The 22,270-nt window shown below is 35.3% G+C and overlaps 1 protein-coding gene across 4 annotated transcripts; it reads right to left on the reverse strand.

Moving 5' to 3' along the window:
- Positions 1 to 16,785: 16,785 nt before the first annotated feature.
- Positions 16,786 to 20,627, reverse strand: LOC112727115 (uncharacterized). 4 transcript variants are annotated; one of them, XR_011868383.1, is made up of 9 exons: positions 20,175 to 20,564; positions 19,982 to 20,065; positions 19,775 to 19,888; positions 18,990 to 19,067; positions 18,579 to 18,677; positions 18,370 to 18,435; positions 18,174 to 18,262; positions 17,305 to 17,592; positions 16,786 to 17,135 (listed from the first exon to the last, which is right to left on the reverse strand). XR_011868383.1 is itself a non-coding variant. In XM_025776758.3 (8 exons), the coding sequence occupies exons 3-8, from the start codon at positions 19,811 to 19,813 to the stop codon at positions 17,554 to 17,556; spliced, it is 414 nt and encodes a 137-aa protein (XP_025632543.1). In that variant the 5' UTR covers positions 19,814 to 19,888; positions 19,982 to 20,065; positions 20,175 to 20,627; the 3' UTR covers positions 16,786 to 17,553. The 4 variants fall into 4 exon arrangements, 1 of the variants encoding a protein (XP_025632543.1); XR_003165569.3 differs by having other exon boundaries at positions 18,174 to 18,266; XR_003165570.3 differs by having other exon boundaries at positions 16,786 to 17,592; positions 20,175 to 20,589.
- Between the last annotated feature and the right edge of the window lie 1,643 nt (positions 20,628 to 22,270).

Below are 22,270 nucleotides of genomic sequence, written 5' to 3' on the forward strand. Positions count from 1 at the left end.
ATTTGATACATTTTTCAAGATGTTGTGATAAGAACAAATGGGTGGATGCCCATTTATGACTTGGGCGGTTAATTAAAAAAATTATCTTTCCAAAGATGAATTCATATTAATTGAGAGTTGAAAATGAAGTCCCCTTATGTGTATAAATAGGAAGTTAAGTCTCCGTTAATATAACAACATCAATAACAATTTTCTCTCTTTCTCTCTCATTATATTTCTTTATTTTATTTGTTACCTCTTCCTTATTTATTTGTTTAGTTATTTTACAACACGTTATCAGCACGAGACTCTGAGCAAATTTTAGGAAGACTCCAGGTAACAAATTTTCATTATGTTGAAGCTCTCTCATCTTGAATTTAATGCTCTTAATATATCTGAAAATAATTATTTATCATGGATACTAGATGTTAATATCCATCTTGATTTAATGGATCTTGGAGATACCATTAAAGCTGAAAATAATGCATCCCAGAAGGATAAAGCCAAGGCCATGATTTTCCTTCGTCGTCGTCTTGACGAAGGAGTGAAAATGAATATCCCACATTAAAAGATCTTGCAGATCTGTGGAAAGACCTTAAAGAAAGGTATAATCATCAAAAGACAGTGATACTTCCTCAAGCCCGATATGTTAGAGAAAACTTTCTCAACCTTCCATGCCTCGAATGTTCTCCTGTAGCAGCAGTATCGAGAAAAAGAATTTAAAAAAGTATTTTGAGTTAATTTCTTGCTTTCTTGTTGCTGAACGCAATAATGAATTGCTTTTAAGGAATCATGAAGTGCGCCCAGCTGGTGCCGCCCCATTTCTTGAAGCAAATGCGGCAAATCATAACCCCAGAAGAGGTAAATGGTAAGATTTTGGTAATAAGAAAAATTATGGAAGGAAGAAGAATTATATTCACAAGAAATGATCTCACCATAAGTGAAAAAAAGAAAGAAACAATGGGTAAAGTAAATCAATTGAGGATAAGTGCTTCCGTTGTGGTAGAAAAGGGCCATTGGTCACGTACATGTCTTATCCCAAGGCACCTAGTTGATCTTTATCAAGCATCCTTGAAAAAGGATGACAAAAGAAAGGAAACAAGTTTTGTTTCAAATGATGAAAATTCTACCACTCATTATGATGTATCTAATTTCTTTGAGGATCCTGAAGGAAATATTGGCCATTTGATCAATGATAGAATAGTTTAATATGTGTATTTGTTAAGTATTCATGTGAATAAATAATGTAAGAAACTTCTTATTAAGTTTTATGCATTTGAATTTTAAGTGTGATATATATGAATCATGTTTGATAAAATATTTATGATTACTGAATGTCTAATAATAATAAAATTTTTAGTATATACTATATTTTTTTAGAAAAATATTTTCAATCAAGGAAATAATTTTACTGAGCAAACCTTTCTACTCAATCTATTATTATTTGTCTTTGAAGAGAATGGCAAGGACATATAATGAAGATGTTTGCCTTACGGATAGTACAAGTTTGCATACCATTCTCAAAAGTGATATATATTTTACCCATCTTGTGCCAAAAGAAGAATATGTTAATACTATTATTGGCTCAGGCAATGTGATTGAAGGCTCCGGAAGAGCTATAATTTTGTTTCCCAGAGTAACAAAATTCATAATAAATAATGCACTATTGTCTACCAAGTCTCTAAGAAACTTGTTAAGCTTTAAAGATATTTGCCGAAATGGATATCATATTGAGACTATGAATGGAGGAAGTCATGAGTACTTATGTATCACAACTCATGATTCAAATTAAAAGGTTATATTAGAAAAGTTGCCCTCACTTTCATCTGGGTTATATTATACCAAGATTAGTGTAATTGAATCACATGCCACTGTAAATCAGAAGTTTACTAGCCCAAATAAATTCATAACTTGGTACGACCGATTGGGTCATCCAGAAACAACCATGATGCGGAGAATTATTGAAAACTCCCATGGACATTCACTAAAGAACCAGAAGATTCTTAAATCTAGTGAATTTTGTTGTGCAGCATGTTCTCAAGGAAAGTTAATTTTAAGGCCATCACCAGTAAAGATTGGATTTGAGTCCCCTGAATTCCTAGAAAGGATTCAAGGCGATATATGTGGACCTATTCATCCACCAAGTGGATCTTTTAGATATTTTATAGTCCTAATAGACGCATCTTCAAGATTGTCACATGTGTGCTTATTGTCTTCTCGCAACCTGGCATTTGCGAGATTACTGGCTCAAATTATTCGACTAAGAGCACAACTTCCATAAATCCAATCAAAGCAATTCATCTTGATAATGCTGGTGAATTTACTTCCTAAGCTTTTGATGCTTATTGTATGGCTAATGAAATAAGTGTTGGACATCCAGTAACTTATGTTCACACATAAAATGGGTTAGCAGAATCACGTATTAAACACCTCCAATTAATTGCTAGACCCTTACTTATGAGAACAAATCTCCCAACCTCGGTTTGGGGGCATGCTGTTTTACATGCTGCAGCACTTATTCGTTTGAGGCCAACGAGTTACCATTAGTTCTCTCCTATGTAAATAGCTTTTGGCCATTAGCCAAATATCACCCATTTAAGAATATTTGGGTGTGCGATATATGTTCCCATTGCACCACCTAATTGCACCAAAATGGGCCCCAAAGAAAATTGGGAATATATGTTGGATATGATTATCCCTCTATAGTGAGGTATCTTGAGATACAAACCAGAGATGTATTTAAAGCCCGGTTTGCAAATTGTCATTTTGATGAATTAAAATTTCCAACATTAGGGGGAAAGAATAAGCTTCCTGAAAAGGAACTTAATTGGAATGCATCATCGTTGATGCATTTAGATCCTCCATCAAGGCAATGTGAACTAGAAGTTTAAAAGATTATACATTTGCAAAGAATAGCAAATGAATTGCCTGATGCATTTTTCAATACAAAGAGGATAACCAAGTCTTATATACCAGCGGAAAATGCCCCAATTTGAATTGATGTCCCAGTTAGACAAATTGCCACCGAAGCAAATACACGCCAGAAGCGTGGCAGGCCTATCGGTTCCAAAGACAAAAATCTTCGGAAAAGAGAAGAGGTAAATACGATTCCTATTGAAAAAGACATGTAGAGACACCTGCAGTTGTCCAAAATTCTGATATAGTTTTAACGCCAGAAGACGTTCAGGTACCTAAAAATTGTGAAAATGACAAGATCTCAATAAATTATGTCTTTACAGGAGAGAAATAGGACCGAAATAAGACAATTGTCAATGAAATATTTGTATATAATGTGGCATTAAATATCATGCATGAAAGTAAGGATCTTGAACCAAGATCAGTCGAAGAATGTCGACAAAGGAATGATTGGCCAAAATGGAAAGAAGCCATGAAGGTTGAGTTAGACTCACTTGCAAAACGTGAAGTCTTTGGACCTGTAGTCCGTACACCAGAAGATGTAAAACCTGTTGGATACCGATGGATATTTGTGAGAAAACGAAATGAGAAAGGCCAGGTATAGATTATCAAGAAATGTATTCCCTTGTAGTGGATACAATAACTTTGCGTTATTTGGTCAGTTTATCTGCATATCATAAATTGCATATGCATTTAATGGATGTGGTAATAGCCTATTTATACGGCTCATTAGATCCAGATATCTATATGAAAGTTCCTGAAGGACTAAAGATATCTAAACCATCCAATGAATATTCACAGGGGTTATATTCAGTCAAATTGCAAAGATCTTTATACGGTCTAAAGCAATTTAGACAAATGTGGTATAATCGTCTTACTGAATATCTGGCCAAAAATGGATTTAAGAATGATGATATCTACCCGTGTGTTTTCATAAAGAAATCTGCATCTGGATTTATTATAATTATTATGTACGTTGATGATTTAAATATCATTGGGACTCCTGAAGGGATTCCAATAATTATAAAAACTCTAAAAGAAGAGTTTGAGATGAAAGATCTTAGAAGGACTAAATTTTGTCTCGGCCGGCAGATCGAACATATAAAAAATGAGATCTTTATTTATCAAACAACATACACAGAAAAGATCTTGAAAATATTTTATATGGATAAGTCACATCCCTTGAGTATCCCAATGATCGTAAGATCTTTGGATGTGGAAAAGGATCAATTCCGTCCTAAAGAAGAAAATGAAGATATCCTTGGTCCTGAAGTACCATATCTTAGTGCCATTAGAGCGCTAATGTATCTTGCCAATAATACATGACCCGATATATCATTTGCTGTGAATTTACTAGCAAAATATAGTTCCTCTCCAACCAGATGACATTGGAGTGGAATCAAACAAATCTTTTGATATCTTCATGGAACGGTTGATATGGGATTGTTTTATCCCTATGATCCAAGTCACAACTAGTTGGCTATGCAGATGCTGGATACTTATCTGATCCACACAAAGGGCGATCTCAAACAGGATACTTGTTCACATATGGTGGTACAGCTATATCATGGAGGTCCACGGCAAGCTTGGGGGCTATGATACGTCACCGCATACCTCGGCCGCCCAAATAGCTCGGAATGTAAACAGCTAAGATCAGGCCCACTTATTTAAAAATAAAAAACGTGCTCAACAAACCTGATCACCAAAATAGAATCCGATAACCAACCTATAAACTCGGACTTATCCACAGCAAACGGGTAAAACAGCGTCTATAAAGCCGAACTAGTGTCCTCGGCTAAAGATCAGGTTCTATTCTCAGTCTTCATATTTACTTGATACACCCACTAGAGATTATTATTGGCTTGAGCGTCAGGGTATCTTTTGCAGGTATTCCCGCCACGGTGTTTGGTCCTGGCCGACGTATAGCTCTTCCTCTCCGCCCGCAATCTGCTCGGAATTGCTAAAGCTCGGCCACCCCAGTACTCGGACGAATCACTTGGCACCCACCGTGGGGCCCAAATATATCTAACTCCACTATACTCTTTGTTTAGTCTTTTACTCTATTTTGCAGGATCTTCGATCCTTGAACATGGCTGGCAATGAGAACCCTCAACCCACACAAGCTGAGCTCCTGGCTCAAATCACTGAGCTTCAGGCAGAAGTGTGGAGGATAGCCGAGATATCTGCACAGAACAACAGAAAACATGAGGGAGAAAGCTCCAAAAGCTCGGCCCAGGGCAACATAAATCGTCTGAAATCACCCCACCGAAGGAAAATCTCACCCTCGACAATCCCTTTTCCGAAGAAATCACAAAGTTCCAGATGCCAAAAAATTTTGTGTTACCCACAGCGCTTGAGTCATACAAGGGGTTCGGCGACCCCCGTACTCATGTCAAGAAATTTCAATCCATGATGTTTTTTAACGGCGAACAATAAGCCTGTGCTCTGCCGAGCTTTTCCTACTTACCTTGATGGTGCTACATTACTCTGGTTTTTTAAGTTGTCTGCAGGTTCAATTTCTTTCTTTGAGGAGCTGGCGAGGTCGTTCATCGATTACTTTGCTGCGTCAAGAATATATGTGCACGGATCAGATTATCTAGGCACCATCAAGCAAGGTCAACACAAAATCCTAAAGGACTACATGACTCGGTTCGCTGAAGCAACCATGGAGATTCAAGACCTCGATCCAGCGGTCCACCTGCACGCCCTCAAAGCCAGCCTCAGACCCGGAAAATTCCGTGAAACAATTGCAATAACAAAATCAAAAACGTTGGAAGAATTCCGAGAAAGGGCTGCAGGCCAGATGGAAATCGAAGAGCTCCGCGAAGCCCAGAAAACAGACAAACAACCGCACATAAGGGTTGAGGACAAAATGATCAGACCACCAAACAACAAAGAGCCAAGGAAGCCCTTCAAGCTCACACCAAAATTCAACACTTACACCAAGTTCAACACCAAAAGAGAGAACATCTTCAAAGAGATTCTCAATGCCAAAATCGTGAAACCACCAGCTAGGGCAGGGAGTTACCAAGACCAAAGGTTCGTGGATAGGAGCAAGCATTGCGCCTTCCATCAGAAGTTCGGACACACCACGGACGACTGTATCGTCGCGAAAGACCTGCTCGAAAGACTAGCACGCCAAGGACTCCTAGACAAATATGTCGAAGGTCGAAAATCCAAGGGAGTCAACTCGAACAGAGACGAACACAAACAAACAGCAGCAGACAAGGACAAAAGGGACCAGACAACACCCAACCCGCCCAGAGGAATCATCAACCACATATTGGGAGGCTATGCAGGTGGAGGTGGAACAACCTCGGCCAGAAAATGAAGCTACAAAGCAATGTTAGCAATTGAAGGAACACTGCATCCAAAGAAAGAGGAGGAACCCGACGTCACAATATCATTCAACCAATCAGACTTTAAGTCGGCAAGCCTTAACCTCGACGAACCAGTGGTAATCTCCATCCAAGTTGGAGAGCTGTTGGTAAGAAAAACACTACTGGACCCAGGTAGTAGCGCTGATGTTTTATTTTATTCTACTTTTAAGAAAATGAAATTATCAAAAAAAATAATGCAACCTTCCTCTGGAGAGCTGATTGGGTTCTCCGGAGAGAGGGTCCCCATCATGGGACATATATGGCTGAAGACAACAATGGGAGAGGTCCCTATGTCAAAATCCATTGATATCCAATACTTAATAGTAGATTGTTATAGCCCTTATAATATTATCATCGGAAGACCCGCGTTGAATATATTCAGGGCAGTAGTGTCCACTTTACACATATGTGTCAAGTTTCCAGTACAGGAAAATAGGATAGCAACAGTATACGCAGATCACCAAGAAGCTCGGCAATGTTACAATGCCAGTCTGAAGCAAAACCAGGAAAAACAAACAGCTCGGCCACAAGTCCAAGCAATACACAATACTGTCGAGATCCTAATGTTAGCCGAGCTTGACCCAAGGGAAAACCTCAACGAAAGACCCCAGTCAATGGACAACCTCCACCGAGTAACACTAACAGCGGATGAAAAGCAGTACACACACATCGGAGAAGCACTAGAGGGGGAAGAATGAACAAAACTCATAGAAATACTGCGTCAGAACACCAATCTATTTGTATGGACACCAGACGACATGCCTGGAATAAGTCCAGAACTTATCTACCACAGATTAGCAATTGACAAAGCAATCCGACCAGTGGCACAAAAGAAAATAAACATCGGAGAAGAGAAAAAACAAGCAGCACTAGAAGAAACCAAGAAACTCCTCAACGCAGGTTTCATCAGAGAAATCCGCTTCACCACATGGCTCTCAAATGGGGTAATGGTAAGGAAAAACTCAGGTAAATGGCGCATGTGCATCGACTTTACAAATTTAAACAAAGTTTGCCCAAAAGATGCTTACCCATTACCTTGCATCGATAAATTAGTTGATAATGCTTCCAGTTTCAAAAGCTTGAGTTTTATGGATACATACTCTGGTTACAACCAGATTCTAATGCACCCAGAAGACCAAAGCAAAATAGCTTTTATAACAAAATATGGTAATTTTTGTTACAAGGTAATGCCTTTTGGCTTAAAGAATGCAGGGGCGACGTATCAAAGACTCATGGACAAAGTATTCTAACAGCAAATAGTTCGGAATATGGAAATTTACGTCGATGATATGGTAGCAAAAACGCCTGCACAAGGATCACATTGTGACGACCTGGTTGAAGTCTTCAACCAAGTCCGAGCTTATAACATGCGGCTCAACCCGGACAAATGTGCCTTTGGAGTTCAAGGGGGAAAATTTCTTGGCTTCATGCTAACCTCACGAGGAATAGAAGCCAACCCAAAAAAATGTAATGCAATACTGAACATGACAAGCCCAAAGACAATAAAAGAAGTCCAACAACTAGCAGGGAGAGTAGCTGCCCTATCACGCTTCCTACCTGCAGTGGCAAACCGATCTTATCACTTCTTCCAAACATTCTCCAAAAGTAAGAAATTCACATGGACAGAGAAATGCAAAAATTATTTTATGGAGCTCAAACAGCTCTTAACATCACCCCTAATACTCCAGAGACCAGAAACAGGTAAACCATTGTATTTATATTTATCAGTATCTAACCATGCTATAAGCTCGGTCCTAGTGATTGAAACAGGGAAAAAGCAAAACACAGTATACTTCATTAGCAGAGTATTACAACCAACAGAAACAAGGTACCCAAAAATAGAACAGCTGGCATTGGCACTAATCACCACGGCAAGGAGATTACGACACTATTTCCAGAGTCACACAATAATAGTACGAACAGACCAACCCCTAAGGCAGATATTAACCAGACTCGAGCTTGCCGGACGATTAATCAAATGGTCCGTCGAACTCTTCGAGTTCGACATTCAGTACGAATCAAGAAAAACTCTGAAATCACAAGTACTTGCCGACTTTGTATCAGAAATGACTAATGAAACACATCATATAGAAGCCAGTTGGAGCATGCATGTAGATGGAGCATCAAACAGACAAGGCAGCGGAGCAGGGATATTGCTAAAGGAAGGAGACAAAGTGATAGCTGAGCAATCACTACAGTTCTGCTTCAACGCACGTAACAACCAAGCAGAATATGAGGCTCTGCTAGCAGGACTGAAACTCGCCCAATAACTAAAGATACCTCAGATAAAAGTCTACTGCGATTTGTCACTAGTAGTATATCAAATCAAGGGCGAGTACCAGGTAAAAGATCCTTTGTTAGAGAAATATTGGCTCATGACAAAGGATCTCATCTCAAAATTCAGCAAATTTGATATTATCCATGTAAACCGAGAACACAACACCAGAGCTGATGTGTTATCCAAGTTAGTCACAACAAGGCAAACGGAAAACACACCGGCACTGTCCCAACTAACACTCAATAAACTGAGCTTTGCGTAGGATACAATCTTAAGCATCACGCAGGTACAAGACTGGAGAGCACCCTTTTCTCGATTATATCAACACAGGTGCCGTACCAGCCGAGGAGCCAAACTTGCCTCTCTTCCGAAGGAGAGCAAGCTTCTACACAGTACTAGGAAACATCCTGTACAGACGAGAACACTCCCAGCCATTCCTCAAATGCATCAGCAAGGATGAGGCCAAAGAAGTTATGGCAGAAACACATGAAGGGGTCTGTGGAAACCACGTCGGTGGCCGAGCACTAGCCGCCAAAATATTACGAACAGGGTACTACTGGCCAACGATCAAAAGGGACTGTATTTCAAAAGTCAAGGCATGTGACAATTGTCAAAGAAACTCCACTGTTTCAGAAATCCCAGCCAAAAAGCTCCACACCATAGAGGTAAGCTGGCCTTTCAATAGGTGGGGACTGGACATCCTCGAACCTTTCTCGAAAGCGCCAGGCCAGGTAAAATTCCTTTTAGTATCAATCGACTATTTCTCTAAGTGGATAGAAGCACAACCACTAGCACACATAACAGCAGAAAAGGTGAGATCTTTCCTATGGAAAAACATCATATGGTAGATATGGCATCCTGAGAGAAATAATCTCGGATAACGGGAGACAATTTACAGACTATAAACTCGCTACTTTCCTAACAAACTTTAACATTATACATCACTTCAGCTTAGTCGAGCACCCGCAAACCAACGAGCAAGTTGAATCGGCTAACCGAATTATTTTGCAGGGCCTAAAGAAAAAGCTCGGTGAGGCCAAGGGAGAGTGGGCCGAGCTCATTCCAGAAATCCTGTGGAGCTACAATACTACAATCCAATCTGCCACAGGACTTTCAAGCTAGTATATGGTGCAGAGGCACTAATCCCAGTAGAGGTCAGCATCCCAACATTAAGGACCGAGCTTTACAGTCACCAAAACAACAGGCAAGCTCGAGCAACCGAGTTGGACCTCGTGGAAAAAAGAAAGAGACATTTCAGCTATAAGGCAACGAGCTATGAAACAATTCATAGAGTGAAGACACAACAAAAGAGTATCTTACAGGTCCTTCAAAGAAGAAGACCTTGTACTCAGATGAACAGAAGAAGCACGGAAACCTCCAGTACATGGCAAACTAGTAGCAAATTGGGAGGGACCACTCCGAGTATTTAAGAACCTCGGCAAGGGGGCTTATAAACTAGAAACTCTTAGAGGAGATCAACTTCCAGGAACATGGAATGTCTCCTCACTAAGGGAATATCAATCATAATACATATCGTAAATCCGCGGATGAAGGTACTCTTTTTCCCCTTCGAAGGTTTTTTTCCAAACCACATGGGTTTTACTCGAAGAGGGTTTTAACAAGGCCGGACACCATCAATGATTGTACAAACGTCATTACTATTGCAAATAAACAATTAGTGTTATCATAATCCTGATAACTAACATATCTCATAACCAAAGAGTTAAACAATCATAACAAGCCGAGCTTCATACTCGACAACCCACAAGCATAAAGCCGAGCATAATGCCCGGAAATATCCAAAAGGCAAAACAAAACAAAGTTAAACACACATCCAAGGCCAAAGAGCCATACATAAGTTTATAAAACAAAACACAAATGAAAAGGCGTAATCCGCCTTATCACCAATGCTAGAGCTATCACTCTCCTTATCACTAATAGCTTCATCATCTACAAGCTTTCCATCAGCAACCACCTTCATGACATCAAGCTTTGATGCATTTGCATCGGGAAACAGCACTTTGACTTGAGAAACAACACATTCGAAGCCTTGAGCAAAGGCTTCATAGACTTCACCTTCTAACTCTTTTACGCGTGCCGAAAGCTGGTCATTTTCAGAAACCAAGGTTTTCACTCGCTCAGAGGACGACACATGAAGCCGCTTCTCCTCAGCAAGTTCCAACTGTGTCTGATCCATCGAAGGAGATAACTCAGAAATTTTCTTCTCTTTCTCCTGAAAAATCCCTTACAACTCCTCAAAGCGTAAAGCCTCCTTCTCTTCCCGAACCAAAGCAAGAACTTACGCCCTACCAATGGCAACAATACGGGCACCGATCACCTACAAAGAAAAGAATCAATAACAGCACCATAGAAGAATATACATAACACTACTATAATTAAACAAATATACCTGAAGGAACCGACTAACACCATCTCGGCCGACTTCATCGATCATTTTCATATCATCTGGGAAGCAACAAAGCTCGTCGGCCATTGTACTAAAAGGGTAAAGTTTTGCCCACAGAGACCTACCATGCTCGTTCTCATCACACCCGTGAAGCCTCTTTTGCGACTCATACGCAGACTCGACCATTTGCAGAATCATCGAAGAATTGCCCTTGCCCTCCAACACCTCGGCAACACTATCTTTCACCTGACCTCTCTTACGCTTAGGTTTTTGAATAGGTCTATACTAAACAACAGCTGTGGCAGGACCTTTCCCCACATTAAAAGAAGCTTCCTTCTCACCCTTCCTATGCTAATTGAAAAAAGACTTCAACCCCGCAGTGGTAATAGTAGGAGCTTTATCAGCTGCAAAACAAAATACCCACGCCGAGTCAGAAAGGACATGTCAAAATAAGAAAGAAAGAAACACAGTAAAACAAATTACCTATATGATCAAACACACCCTGCCTATCGGTATCCCATTTCAAAAGTTCAGCAATCGACAACAATCCTTTTGGACCCAAGGACTTAAATAAAAAATCCATCATAATATTGTCATCAGGAAACCTATCATCTAAATCCAGCACTTGATATGGCTCTGGACACCACGACAAGGGAAACTTCTCCACTAGGTGTTCGTTCAGATAAAACGGGAATTCCTCAGGTACACTCCTAACTTTAACAAACATAGATTTAAAATCTTTGAACGAAGATTTATACAAACCAAATATTGCCCGTCGCGGATAGCTACTGAGGTTCACCCACAAACCCCGACCCACCCCCTTAGCCTGAAACAATGAGAAAAATAGCCTATGAGACGGCGGGTGACCTAACAGCTCCATCAATATTTCAAACGTCCGAACAAAACCCCAGGAATTAGGGTGAAGCTGGGTTGGGGCACAGTTCAACCAATACAAAGCCCCACACTCAAATTCAGTAAAAAGAAAGCTTGACGCCTAACTCGGTAAACAGACAAGCTGTACATGTAGAAGAAGGACCAATCGTTCAATCGGTCACAGACTCGGTCATCTTTCCCACAAGGCAATAGCTCTATTCTAACCTTACTACCCTCTCTGACCCACAAATCCGACCCCAACAACCTCATTGACTCATCATCATCAAACTGGGACGCATATTCTTTCATCCTAGCATCAACCCAACCACACGGGTCGCCCATATCACATTTCTCCATCAAAGGCAAGAACAAGAATAAAACAAAAACAGAGAAGAAAGAGCAATGAAGAATCACCACTGACCTTTCTTACTCATTCTCAGACAGGAAATGAAAACCAAGTTTTTCCTCCAGAAACACCACCAATATGAAACAAAAAGGAAAAAGATAATGAAAAGTAACTCCTGCAGCCCAAACGGTTACAAAACCCTTTGCATTTAATCCTGATCGTCAAAAAAGAGAAGCATTAAATGGCTCAGAATTCCAACGGACAGGAGTGCCTAGGAAAGCGGTCGTTTCACATCGATCATGTTAAATGGTGCGAAAGGCAAAGCAACAATTAATTCCAAAAACGTTTAAAATTTCGTACAGAACCAAGCCGAGCTTGGGAGCTGTAAGGGACAAACATGACAACAACTTAGCGGTCGAGGTATATGACAACCATGATACGAATGCTCGCCTTAGTCCTGTCCAAACCAAGGCAAGCTTGGGGGCTATGATAGGTCACCGCATACCTCGGCCGCCCAAATAGCTCGGAATGTAAACAGATAAGATCAGGCCCACTTATTTGAAAATAAGAAACGTGCTCAACAAACCTGATCACCAAAACAGAATACGATAACCAACCTATAAACTCGAACTTATCCACAGCAAACGGGTAAAACAGCGTCTATAAAGCCGAACTAGTATCCTCGGCTAAAGATCAGGTTCTATTCTCAGTCTTCATATTTACTTGATACAGCCACTAGAGATTATTATTGACTTGAGCGTCGGAGTATCTTTTGCAGATATTTCTGCCGCGATGTTTGGTCCTGGCCGACGTATAGCTCTTCCTCTTCGCCCGCAATCTGCTCAAAATTGCTAAAGTTCGGCCACCCTAGTACTCGGACAAATCATGGTCAAAGAGTGTTAGTGTTTACAAAGATTGCAAAAAAAAAAATTGAAAGTAAGATTTCAATTTGGAGCTAAACAAAATTTGGAGTTAAGCTTATTAATAATATATTGGAACTTTGAATAAAATGAAGGCACTCCGCATTAATATGGGAGGGATGAACTAACATTAAAATAGAAAATCTAATATTTGAATGAAATTCTTGTATGTGTGTGCATTTGTCATATTTAGATGGGATTTTTTATATCATTATTGATGAAGAAAGTGAAATTTACGAAGATATTAGAAAAAATGGTGTTTAACGAGGTCTGGAGGCGCGTTATTGGGGAAGCATAATACACAAAGTGCGTATTTCCCTGCAATACGCAAAATCTGTATTGCATGCATGGTCGACACGCGTCAAACCCCTGCAAGCCCGTGAATAAGGTGAATAATTACTATCTCTCTCTCCAATTTGCATACACTTCAGAGATACAACCACAGTTTCACACACTCAGTTTCCTTTCCTTCTACTCTTCAATACTTCCTTAGCTCCATCCTTCCATAATTCCTCCTGCACATACTTCCGTCTTCATTTGCCAAGCTTTTTGTTTGTTCAAAAATTAACAAGTTATTTTAATATTACTAATATAATTAGTAGATTAATTGTGTATTTTTTTTTTAATCTGAAATAGAGATAATATGATAATAATATGTATAGTTGTTATTTAAATTAAATAATATTTATTTATTAGTAGTTGAAAAAATACATAAATAAAGATTATACCTTTATTATATATTTAGATGAATGATGATGATGTTAATTAGTAATTAGTATTAAATATATTTTAAATTTAAATATAATTTTTTATTTAGGATATTTAAATCTGAAAATAAAATATAATTGTGATTTTAATTTATATTTTAAAAAGTTTAAATTTAAATAAATATTTAAATATATTTTAGTTTTAATTTTATATTGATATTTAAATTTAAATATATTTCGAATTTACATATATAAGTAAATTTGACGTTACTATATTTCAACTTTGTTTATAAAATTAAATTTAAATTTAAACATATTTAAATATATATTTATAATTTAAATTTAAATATATTTTAAATTTAAATATGTATTTAAATCTGACTTTAAATTTACTTTGGTTTTAATTATAAATTTAAATTTGAATTTGAATATATTTTAAATTTAAATCTATATTTAAATCTGACTTTAAATTTGACTTTAAAAATATTTTGGTTTTAATTAAATATTTTTTGAAATTAAATACAATCCAAAAAATGTCTTTAATTACATTTTGGTTTGGTTTCCGGTATTTATTTAAATTTGAGTAAATATATATTTATAATTTGAATTTAGATATAAATTAAACATGTTTCGAATTTAACTATATATCTAACTTTGAATTTGAATATATTTATAGTAAAAATATATATTTAAAATTAAAAATATTTTTAATTGTTAATTTAATATATATTTAAATATATATTTAAGTATGATTCAAATATTTTTAAATTTAATATATATTTAAACATATTAAACATATTTGATATTTTTTATAAATATCTAAATATAATAAATTTAAATATGAATATTTAAATTTAGATTTAATAAAGTTTATATAATATATTTTTTTCAGAAAAAAATAAACGCAAAATATGGTTCGTGACATTACGCATCCTGAAGATCATATTGTTGAATATCTGGATCGTCCACCATATGTAATTATTTTTTATCTTTGTTCATTTATTATTATTATTATTATTGTTATTATTATTATTGTTGTTGTTGTTGTTGTTGTTGTTGTTGTTGTTGTTACTCATTATATTTCTCATTTTGTTTCAAAATTCAAGAAATTTGGGATCAAGATATCTCCACAAAGATGTGTATGATCTCCGAGTTGAAATCGAGTTACGGAATAGTGGATTTTATCATATATCTCAGATACTAGGAAAACTTACTTTGCACAATGTACTTATCAATGCCTTGATTGAGCGGTGGCGCCCGAAAACTCACACATTCCACCTTCCACACGGTGAATGCACGATTACCTTGGAAGATGTTGCAATGATTTTTGGACTCCCCACGGATGGTTTACTGGTGTCATGATTTACAGATAGCAGTAGTAGTAGCCTCGAAAATGAATTCATGATACAATTTGCGACAGTACCTACTGCAGCTGATCACAAAGGAAGTGGTGTCAAACTTGCATGGCTCCGCACCTTAAAGCGGCGCATGCAGTTAGATACCGCCTTAGGCAGACAAATGTACGTAAAGATTCATATATTATTGTTGTTCGGCACAAATTTATTTTGTGACAAGTCTGGAATGACAATCCACTGGAAGTTCTTGCCTCTGCTCCGTAATTTTGCTGAGATTAGGGACTTTAGTTGGGGTTCCGCTTGTCTGACACATTTGTATATGACATTATGTCGGGCATCACGTTATAATTGTAAAAATGTGGATGGTCCATTGGCGCTGCTTTGTGTATGGGTTTGAGAACGATTACCGTTCCTAGCACCTGTGCGAAAGCAACCAAACTTTCCGCTTGCGTGCAGGTAAAGTTACTAATCTTAAAATAACATGTTATTATGAATTATTTAGCTCTTTGCGTATTGTCTTCATGACTGTGTTAGCCAGAATCTACCCCTAACAATTCGCCATCTACAAATTGTACTGTCGCCACAATTTTGTAAAACATCCTCACTTCCAATATTAAGATATTACACCAAATTTTTTACAACAACTAAAAAAATGAACCGTTTAGATGCATGTGCAAGCCACTGAATTGTTGCAATTTTCAAGAGGTGATTATTTACTATTTAAACTTTTGTTTCATTTTTTTTCTTTTTTAACACATATTGATTAAGTTTTGTTTATTTTGCATAGAATTTGTATATTTCAAAGTACATTTGTTCCCTCTCTTACTTTTCTTTTCTTTTTTTATTTTATTTGATCCTCAACTATTATTGATATTATCATATTTTTTAAAGAAAGAAGTGATTCAAACTGTTTGCAAATTCACATTTGTATTATTGGTTTTTTTGAGTCATTGTTTTTTTTTATTTGGAATTGTATATTTAAAGTTCTCTTTTTTTTCATATTATTTTTTTTTTAAAAGATATAAAATATGAATACATACACTACAAAAAAAATTATTTATTTAGAATACTCTTGAAAAGTATAATTAAAAATAAAAAAAATAATGCCTTTGACAAAAATTACACTTTTATTATTTTAAAGACGTTTTAGTAAGAGATGCTTATTCAGTAGTTGCTTATTATTTTTATGCTATAATCAAAAGTTAGCCAACATATATATTTAAGAATAACGCACTACAAGGTTTTTGTTTATTTGTGGCAGTTTTTTCTCTTATTTGTGGAGGTTTGTAACCCCCACTAAATGGTTTGTGGAGGTTTCTAAAACCCCCAAAATTTGAGGTGCCACGAGGTCTTTTGTAGAGGTTTTTAAAAACCTCCACAATCTATTCAGTGGGGGTTTTATGTGTGGTTAATGGGGTTTTATATTGAACTTTTGTGGCAGTTTTTTGTCAATGTTTGTGACGGTTTAAAATCCCCATAAATTAATTTTTTAATATAACAAAAAATAACTATTTTGTGAGATTTTTAAACCTCCATAAATCCTGTAATTATTTATTTTATTTTTAATTTTAATTTATTTTTTAATATCAAAATTTAAAAACTAAATCTTTTATAACACAATTCCTCAATATAAGACATAATTCTATATATAAAAAAAATTCTCAATGTCAATAGTTCCAAACATAATTCCACATGGTATTGTTCTACAAAACTATTACTATTTTTCTTTCAAAAGTAAAATAAAACAACAACTTCAATATTTCAATATCTAATTACATAAAAGTCTGAAATATTTGTCCTCGAACGTCCGTTTCTATCACCAATGGCATTGCAGATTATGATTATTCTAATGTTCCTAGACCAAGCATCACCAGATAGGAATCAGAGCAAGGAATTAGGAATCAGAGCTAGAAATTAGAACAGTTGTGGCAAGCATCACCAGATAATGTTGGAAACCAAGTAGGATTGCCTCAGCTTCATTCACATCAGAATTTCACAACTCAATTATCATATTCAATACCAAAGCATATTGATTTTTCAATGTACTAGTCGAATCAGATTAGTAGAAATCAATAAAACATTAACAAAGATAAGCAGAAGTCTATTAATTCCAGATGACATCAAGTAAATCATTTAAACTTACTCCATGGAGGAGGACTTGTAATGCAGTAAGAAACATGTGGTAACTGATCTTTAACTAGATGTGGCTGCTCATCTTGCTTTGGTTGTGGTGCACCTCCTGCCATTCTTTTTTGATGAACTAAGAACTCACTACAACAACTCAAGATTCTCAGAACTCAAAAGAATGTTATGCATGCCACAATGTGAAACGGACTCTAACAAACCAGTTGGAATAAGGAAGCACAAAAAGTGTTCACCCCAGATGCAAAAATCAAAACTTTCTTTCTTGTTTGCTTGTTTGTTCTCTATCCTGATGAAACACAGAAGAAGGACAATGGAACTTGTCAGCAATATATGATGCAAATGAAGAAAATATTGGTGTAAGGAAGGTTGGTTTCTTCTTTTTTGTTAGCCCAAAAAGACATAAAACTGAGTGTGAAGATGTGAAAGAAATAAAAAGCAAAAGGAGAGAGTTACAGTAATAGTCTAATAGAGTCTCTTCCCCCTAAAGCAAGAAAAAAACCAAAAACCCAAAAGAATCTCTCAGTTCCATATTGCTTTTTTAACAATATTGTAATCAACATATATTATTATTAATGGCGTAAACATGACTCGCCTTTCCTTTGTTCAGCATTTTCACTCATTACTAGGGATAACCTAACAGTTTGATGAAGCAGAGCCCAAATTAAGCAACACAAACTGGTTTGGATAAATATTTTAAGAATTCTAAGTTGTCAATTTATGAATTCAAAGCAAAAATAGTATACTGCAACTTCACACACAGATATGGTTTCATTCCAACTGATTTAGTTAGTTATATATATCAAACGTGTTTTAGCCTTTAGACAAAGCAAAATGCAAATACTTTAAACAGCTTTATTTTTATCATACCTTGGCCGAATACAAAACAATATCTTCCTTAGTTAGTTTGAAAGCATGACTACTTCCATATGATGCAAGATTCAAGGCAGCACGTGGTTCTGTCTGACACAATAGAATACATTTTATTACATGCCTTAATTTCATCCATATTCTGTGCGATTCACGGGATTAAAAAAATCATTAGAGGATTCTGAAAGTAACTCACTCGAGAACCTGTTGTTATAATTAGCAGATCCTTTAGAGCATAAGCATCAATATCCACTTCTTTCACCTATGTAAAATTATAAATAATAAAAAATAAGGTAACAGACATGAAAGACACAAAGTCATTACAAATAAAAGGTAAAGATAAAGATAAAGATGAATAGGTGCTATCATAAATTCCTCACATAAAGAGGCAATCTCATAATTTACCTCTCCAGCCCCAAGGAAGAGGAACTTGTGATCAGCTAAGTTTCCTTTGACCAATTTCAGGATCGCGACAAGTCCGACGAGGACCACCAACGCTGTTCCCTGCAACAAAGCAGAGGAAATTATAAGAGATAATCATTGGTCAACAAAACAGGAGAATTGGTCAGAGAAGTTTAAAATCACAGGTTAGGCTTGAAATTAGGAAGTTTCATTAGTCATCATCTATAATAAAAAGTAATATAAAATCCAAATAATTTATCAAGCACGTTAAGGAAGAAAATAAAGAAAGAACAAAAATGGAGATATGGAAGAAGCATGATAAGCCAGGGCCTAAGTTATGATGTGGTCAATCTGAGTTTGAATGAAATCTTTCGATGGCTGAGATTCAATATATGATGCCAAAGACCAACCAACCTCCCATTCATGTTCAGGCAAGCCCGAAGAAGCTTCTATAAGTGACCAGAAACAAAGGGCTGAAGTGGGAATATCAATCTGCAAAATTAATAAATCTAATTAGCATTGGACCAACAAATTAGTGCCTTAAGAATTATACTAAACACACAGGGATGAACATGTTACAAAACTCAGTCAATTAAACTTATTTACTTGTCAGGAAGACAACGTAAAATGGAACAGAGTAGGAAAGTTCAGAATGCCTACTAATGACATAAAATTAAAGATGATTCATTCACTAATGCAGTGCTGCACACTAACTAATTAAAAGGGCATCCAATGAAGCTGCCAAGTTCATCTTCTGTAGGCACTTGTTGATGCAATGATCTTTATGAAAAATGCATGTTACTGATCAATATATCTTATATCCTACTACCCAATTGTGAAGCACATTATATTTCTTCTGCACGCTGTCAAATTATTAATTTATTACGATTATATTATGATGATGAGTTATTACCTTTTGCTATATATTATAGTTGTCATAATAATCACACCAAACACACACACTATATATTAACTACAAATTAAGTCATGTATGTATCTTTGCTTTTCATCAACTCTGCCAAAAAGAAACACAGATTTTCCATCAACTTTATAAAATATATTAATATATTATAGTAGAGGTGAGAAACTCAAAAAAGGGATGCTCATTGCTCTCTAAATAAAGTCAAAAGCTAATGATGTTATTATCTTAATATAATTTCCTTGATAGAAGCTAACATGTTTAAAGAATCATAATATACCTTTCCAATAGGATATGCAATTGGAAAACAAATTATCATCAGCAGACGTACAAGTCCCACAAAATTTGAACCAATATAGAGTCTATATCTTGAGCATATAGCTTGAGGGATAACCTAAGCCGAAAGACATCGAAACAATTAGTTCTTCAATGTCAATATCAAAATGTTTGAGCATGACAAAAACCATAGATTAAAAAAGTATTTTACCTCTCCAAAAGCTGGAACAAAAGTTACTGATAAAATAATAGCAACAACAGGATGAAAAATTTTATCAAGGTAAATAGGAAGTGCCTGCAGATCAAAAGAGAAGAATCCAGCATTAGTAGTTAGAAGATCAACTAATAGAATATACTACGCGAGTCACTACTGTATCAAATAATATGGAGAAGAAGAAGAAGACCAGCGACAGCTCGAAGGAGAAAACAGATCTGAAACAGTGGCTCGATTCAGAAGCTTTCGACGCGGCAACGATGGCAGAAACTGCGGCAGCAACGGCAGCAGAAACTGCAGCGACAACCGTAGCTACAGAGCAAATAGATCTGAAACCATAATGTTGATATAAAGGAGGTGGCTCGATTGAGAAGCTTCCCGCAACAACTGTGGCAAAAATGGCGGTGGAACCGGCGACTGCAACGGCGGCGGAACCGACGACTGCAACGGCAGTGGAACCGGCGGTGGAGAACTTAGGGTTTTGTCGCCGTTCCCTTCTCTTCTCTCTGATTCGCTCATTCTGTGAACTAAGGAGAAGAAGGATTTTTTAGAGAGTTTAAATTTTAATTAAAAATTAACTATTAGGGGGAGTTTTATAAATTGCCATAAATAAAATGTGTTTTGGAGGTTTTTAAAAATCTCTACTAAAAAACTCTCTCAATTAAGTATAAATCTTGTAGTGACGTATGACTAAAATTAACCTTTTTTTTTTAGTTTAATCATGAGCATTGGTTAAACTTGATGTTCATAATCATATGAGGATGATAATATTAAGTAAATACCAATCTTTTATGAAATTATCAAAATATAATATATTAGATTTCGCTAATTAATTACATTGACGAGATTTAATATTAAAAGTAAATAAATTTTTTTAAAATTCTAATTTAAGATTCTTAGAATTTTATTTTGAGTTTAATCATTAGCAGCGCTGATTAAATTTGATTTGCATAACAAAAAAAACAATAATGACATACAATAAATATATTTCTTTTATAAAAAACTAATATATTGTCTCTCGCCAATTACATTGACAAGATTTAATTATCAAAATATTAAAAATATATAAAATTTATTAAATTTGATTTTCATGGAAAAATAATAATAATTATTTAAAATAAATTCTTTTTTCTATGAAATAATAAAAATATAATGTATTATTAATTCTTGTCAATTGCATTCACGAGATTTAGTTATCAAAATAATTAAGATAAATAAATAATATATTCTATAAAAGATCAATAAAAATTAAATCTACAAATAAAAAAAAGTAACCGTTTAAAAACGAACTATATAAGGTGCTAATATCTTTTTTATTCGTAATCGACTCCCGAACCTAAATTCTAGTATCATAAATTTTTCTTCTTTTTGACATTTGACTAGTGTATGTTCCGTACCTTGTACGGATAATACATAAAATTATATAAAAATTTTTTATTAAAATTTAAATAAAAAATATATAGTAATTATTATTATAAATATTTTATAACTTAAAAATATTAAAAATAATTAATATTTGTTTTAATTAATTTAGATTGGTTGAATGATCATTTTATTTGTTCGGTTAATCAAATATTTGAAATTCGAATATCATCTTGTGTGCATAAATAGTCCATTAGTTAACGACAGACTCTTAATAAATAGAACATCAATATGTGGTGGATTAGTCGTCATTGACTTGCTGATTTAAGAATCCGTAGAAAAAAAATTGTATTTGTAATTAAAATAGATTAATTTTTCATTAATAGCAATACTTATGGACTTTTGTCTTTGTTAATATTTACTTGGGACAATTTTATTCGTTGGTATCATATTCATTTTTAAAATCAAAACAATATAATCAACATTGTTACTCGTTAAAACTTCACATTTTATGAAATGATTTTTAAATTTTCAAATTCATAAACTTATATCATTACAAAAGTTGTTAGATCGATTAATATTTTTTTGTAACATGGTATACCGAAATACTATCGTTGAGTATTAGTTTGTGTGAAGAGAAACCAATAATAACTTTGTTATTCAATATATAATTTATTCTATTAAAAATAAATTAATATTTTCTAAACTTGTAAATACATTTTCTTCTAATTTCTTACACCATTATTTAGCATTAAAAAATAGCAAATGACCATACTATCCTATAATATATACAATATACAAAGTAATTTCTTATCTTAAAATTAATTCTGGATAGCGAGATAAAATTTAAAATATTTTTTTTTATTTTCTTACTCAAATTTAAATTTAAATTTAGAATTGATTAACAACTCATCCTTTTTAATT

The sequence above is a fragment of the Arachis hypogaea genome, chromosome 12, assembly GCF_003086295.3.
Source record: "Arachis hypogaea cultivar Tifrunner chromosome 12, arahy.Tifrunner.gnm2.J5K5, whole genome shotgun sequence".
NCBI lineage: Eukaryota > Viridiplantae > Streptophyta > Magnoliopsida > Fabales > Fabaceae > Arachis > Arachis hypogaea.

What these genes read in the sequence shown, in the direction of transcription:
- LOC112727115 (XM_025776758.3), bottom strand. Translation starts at nt 19,813, where the DNA reads ATGATAATTTGTTTTCCAATTGCATATCCTATTGGAAAG. An exon ending in TTGCATATCCTATTGGAAAG is followed by an intron (nt 19,068 to 19,774) that starts GTATATTATGAT and finishes TTAATTTTGCAG; the next exon opens with ATTGATATTCCCACTTCAGC. An exon ending in TCTTCCTTGGGGCTGGAGAG is followed by an intron (nt 18,436 to 18,578) that starts GTAAATTATGAG and finishes AATTTTACATAG; the next exon opens with GTGAAAGAAGTGGATATTGA.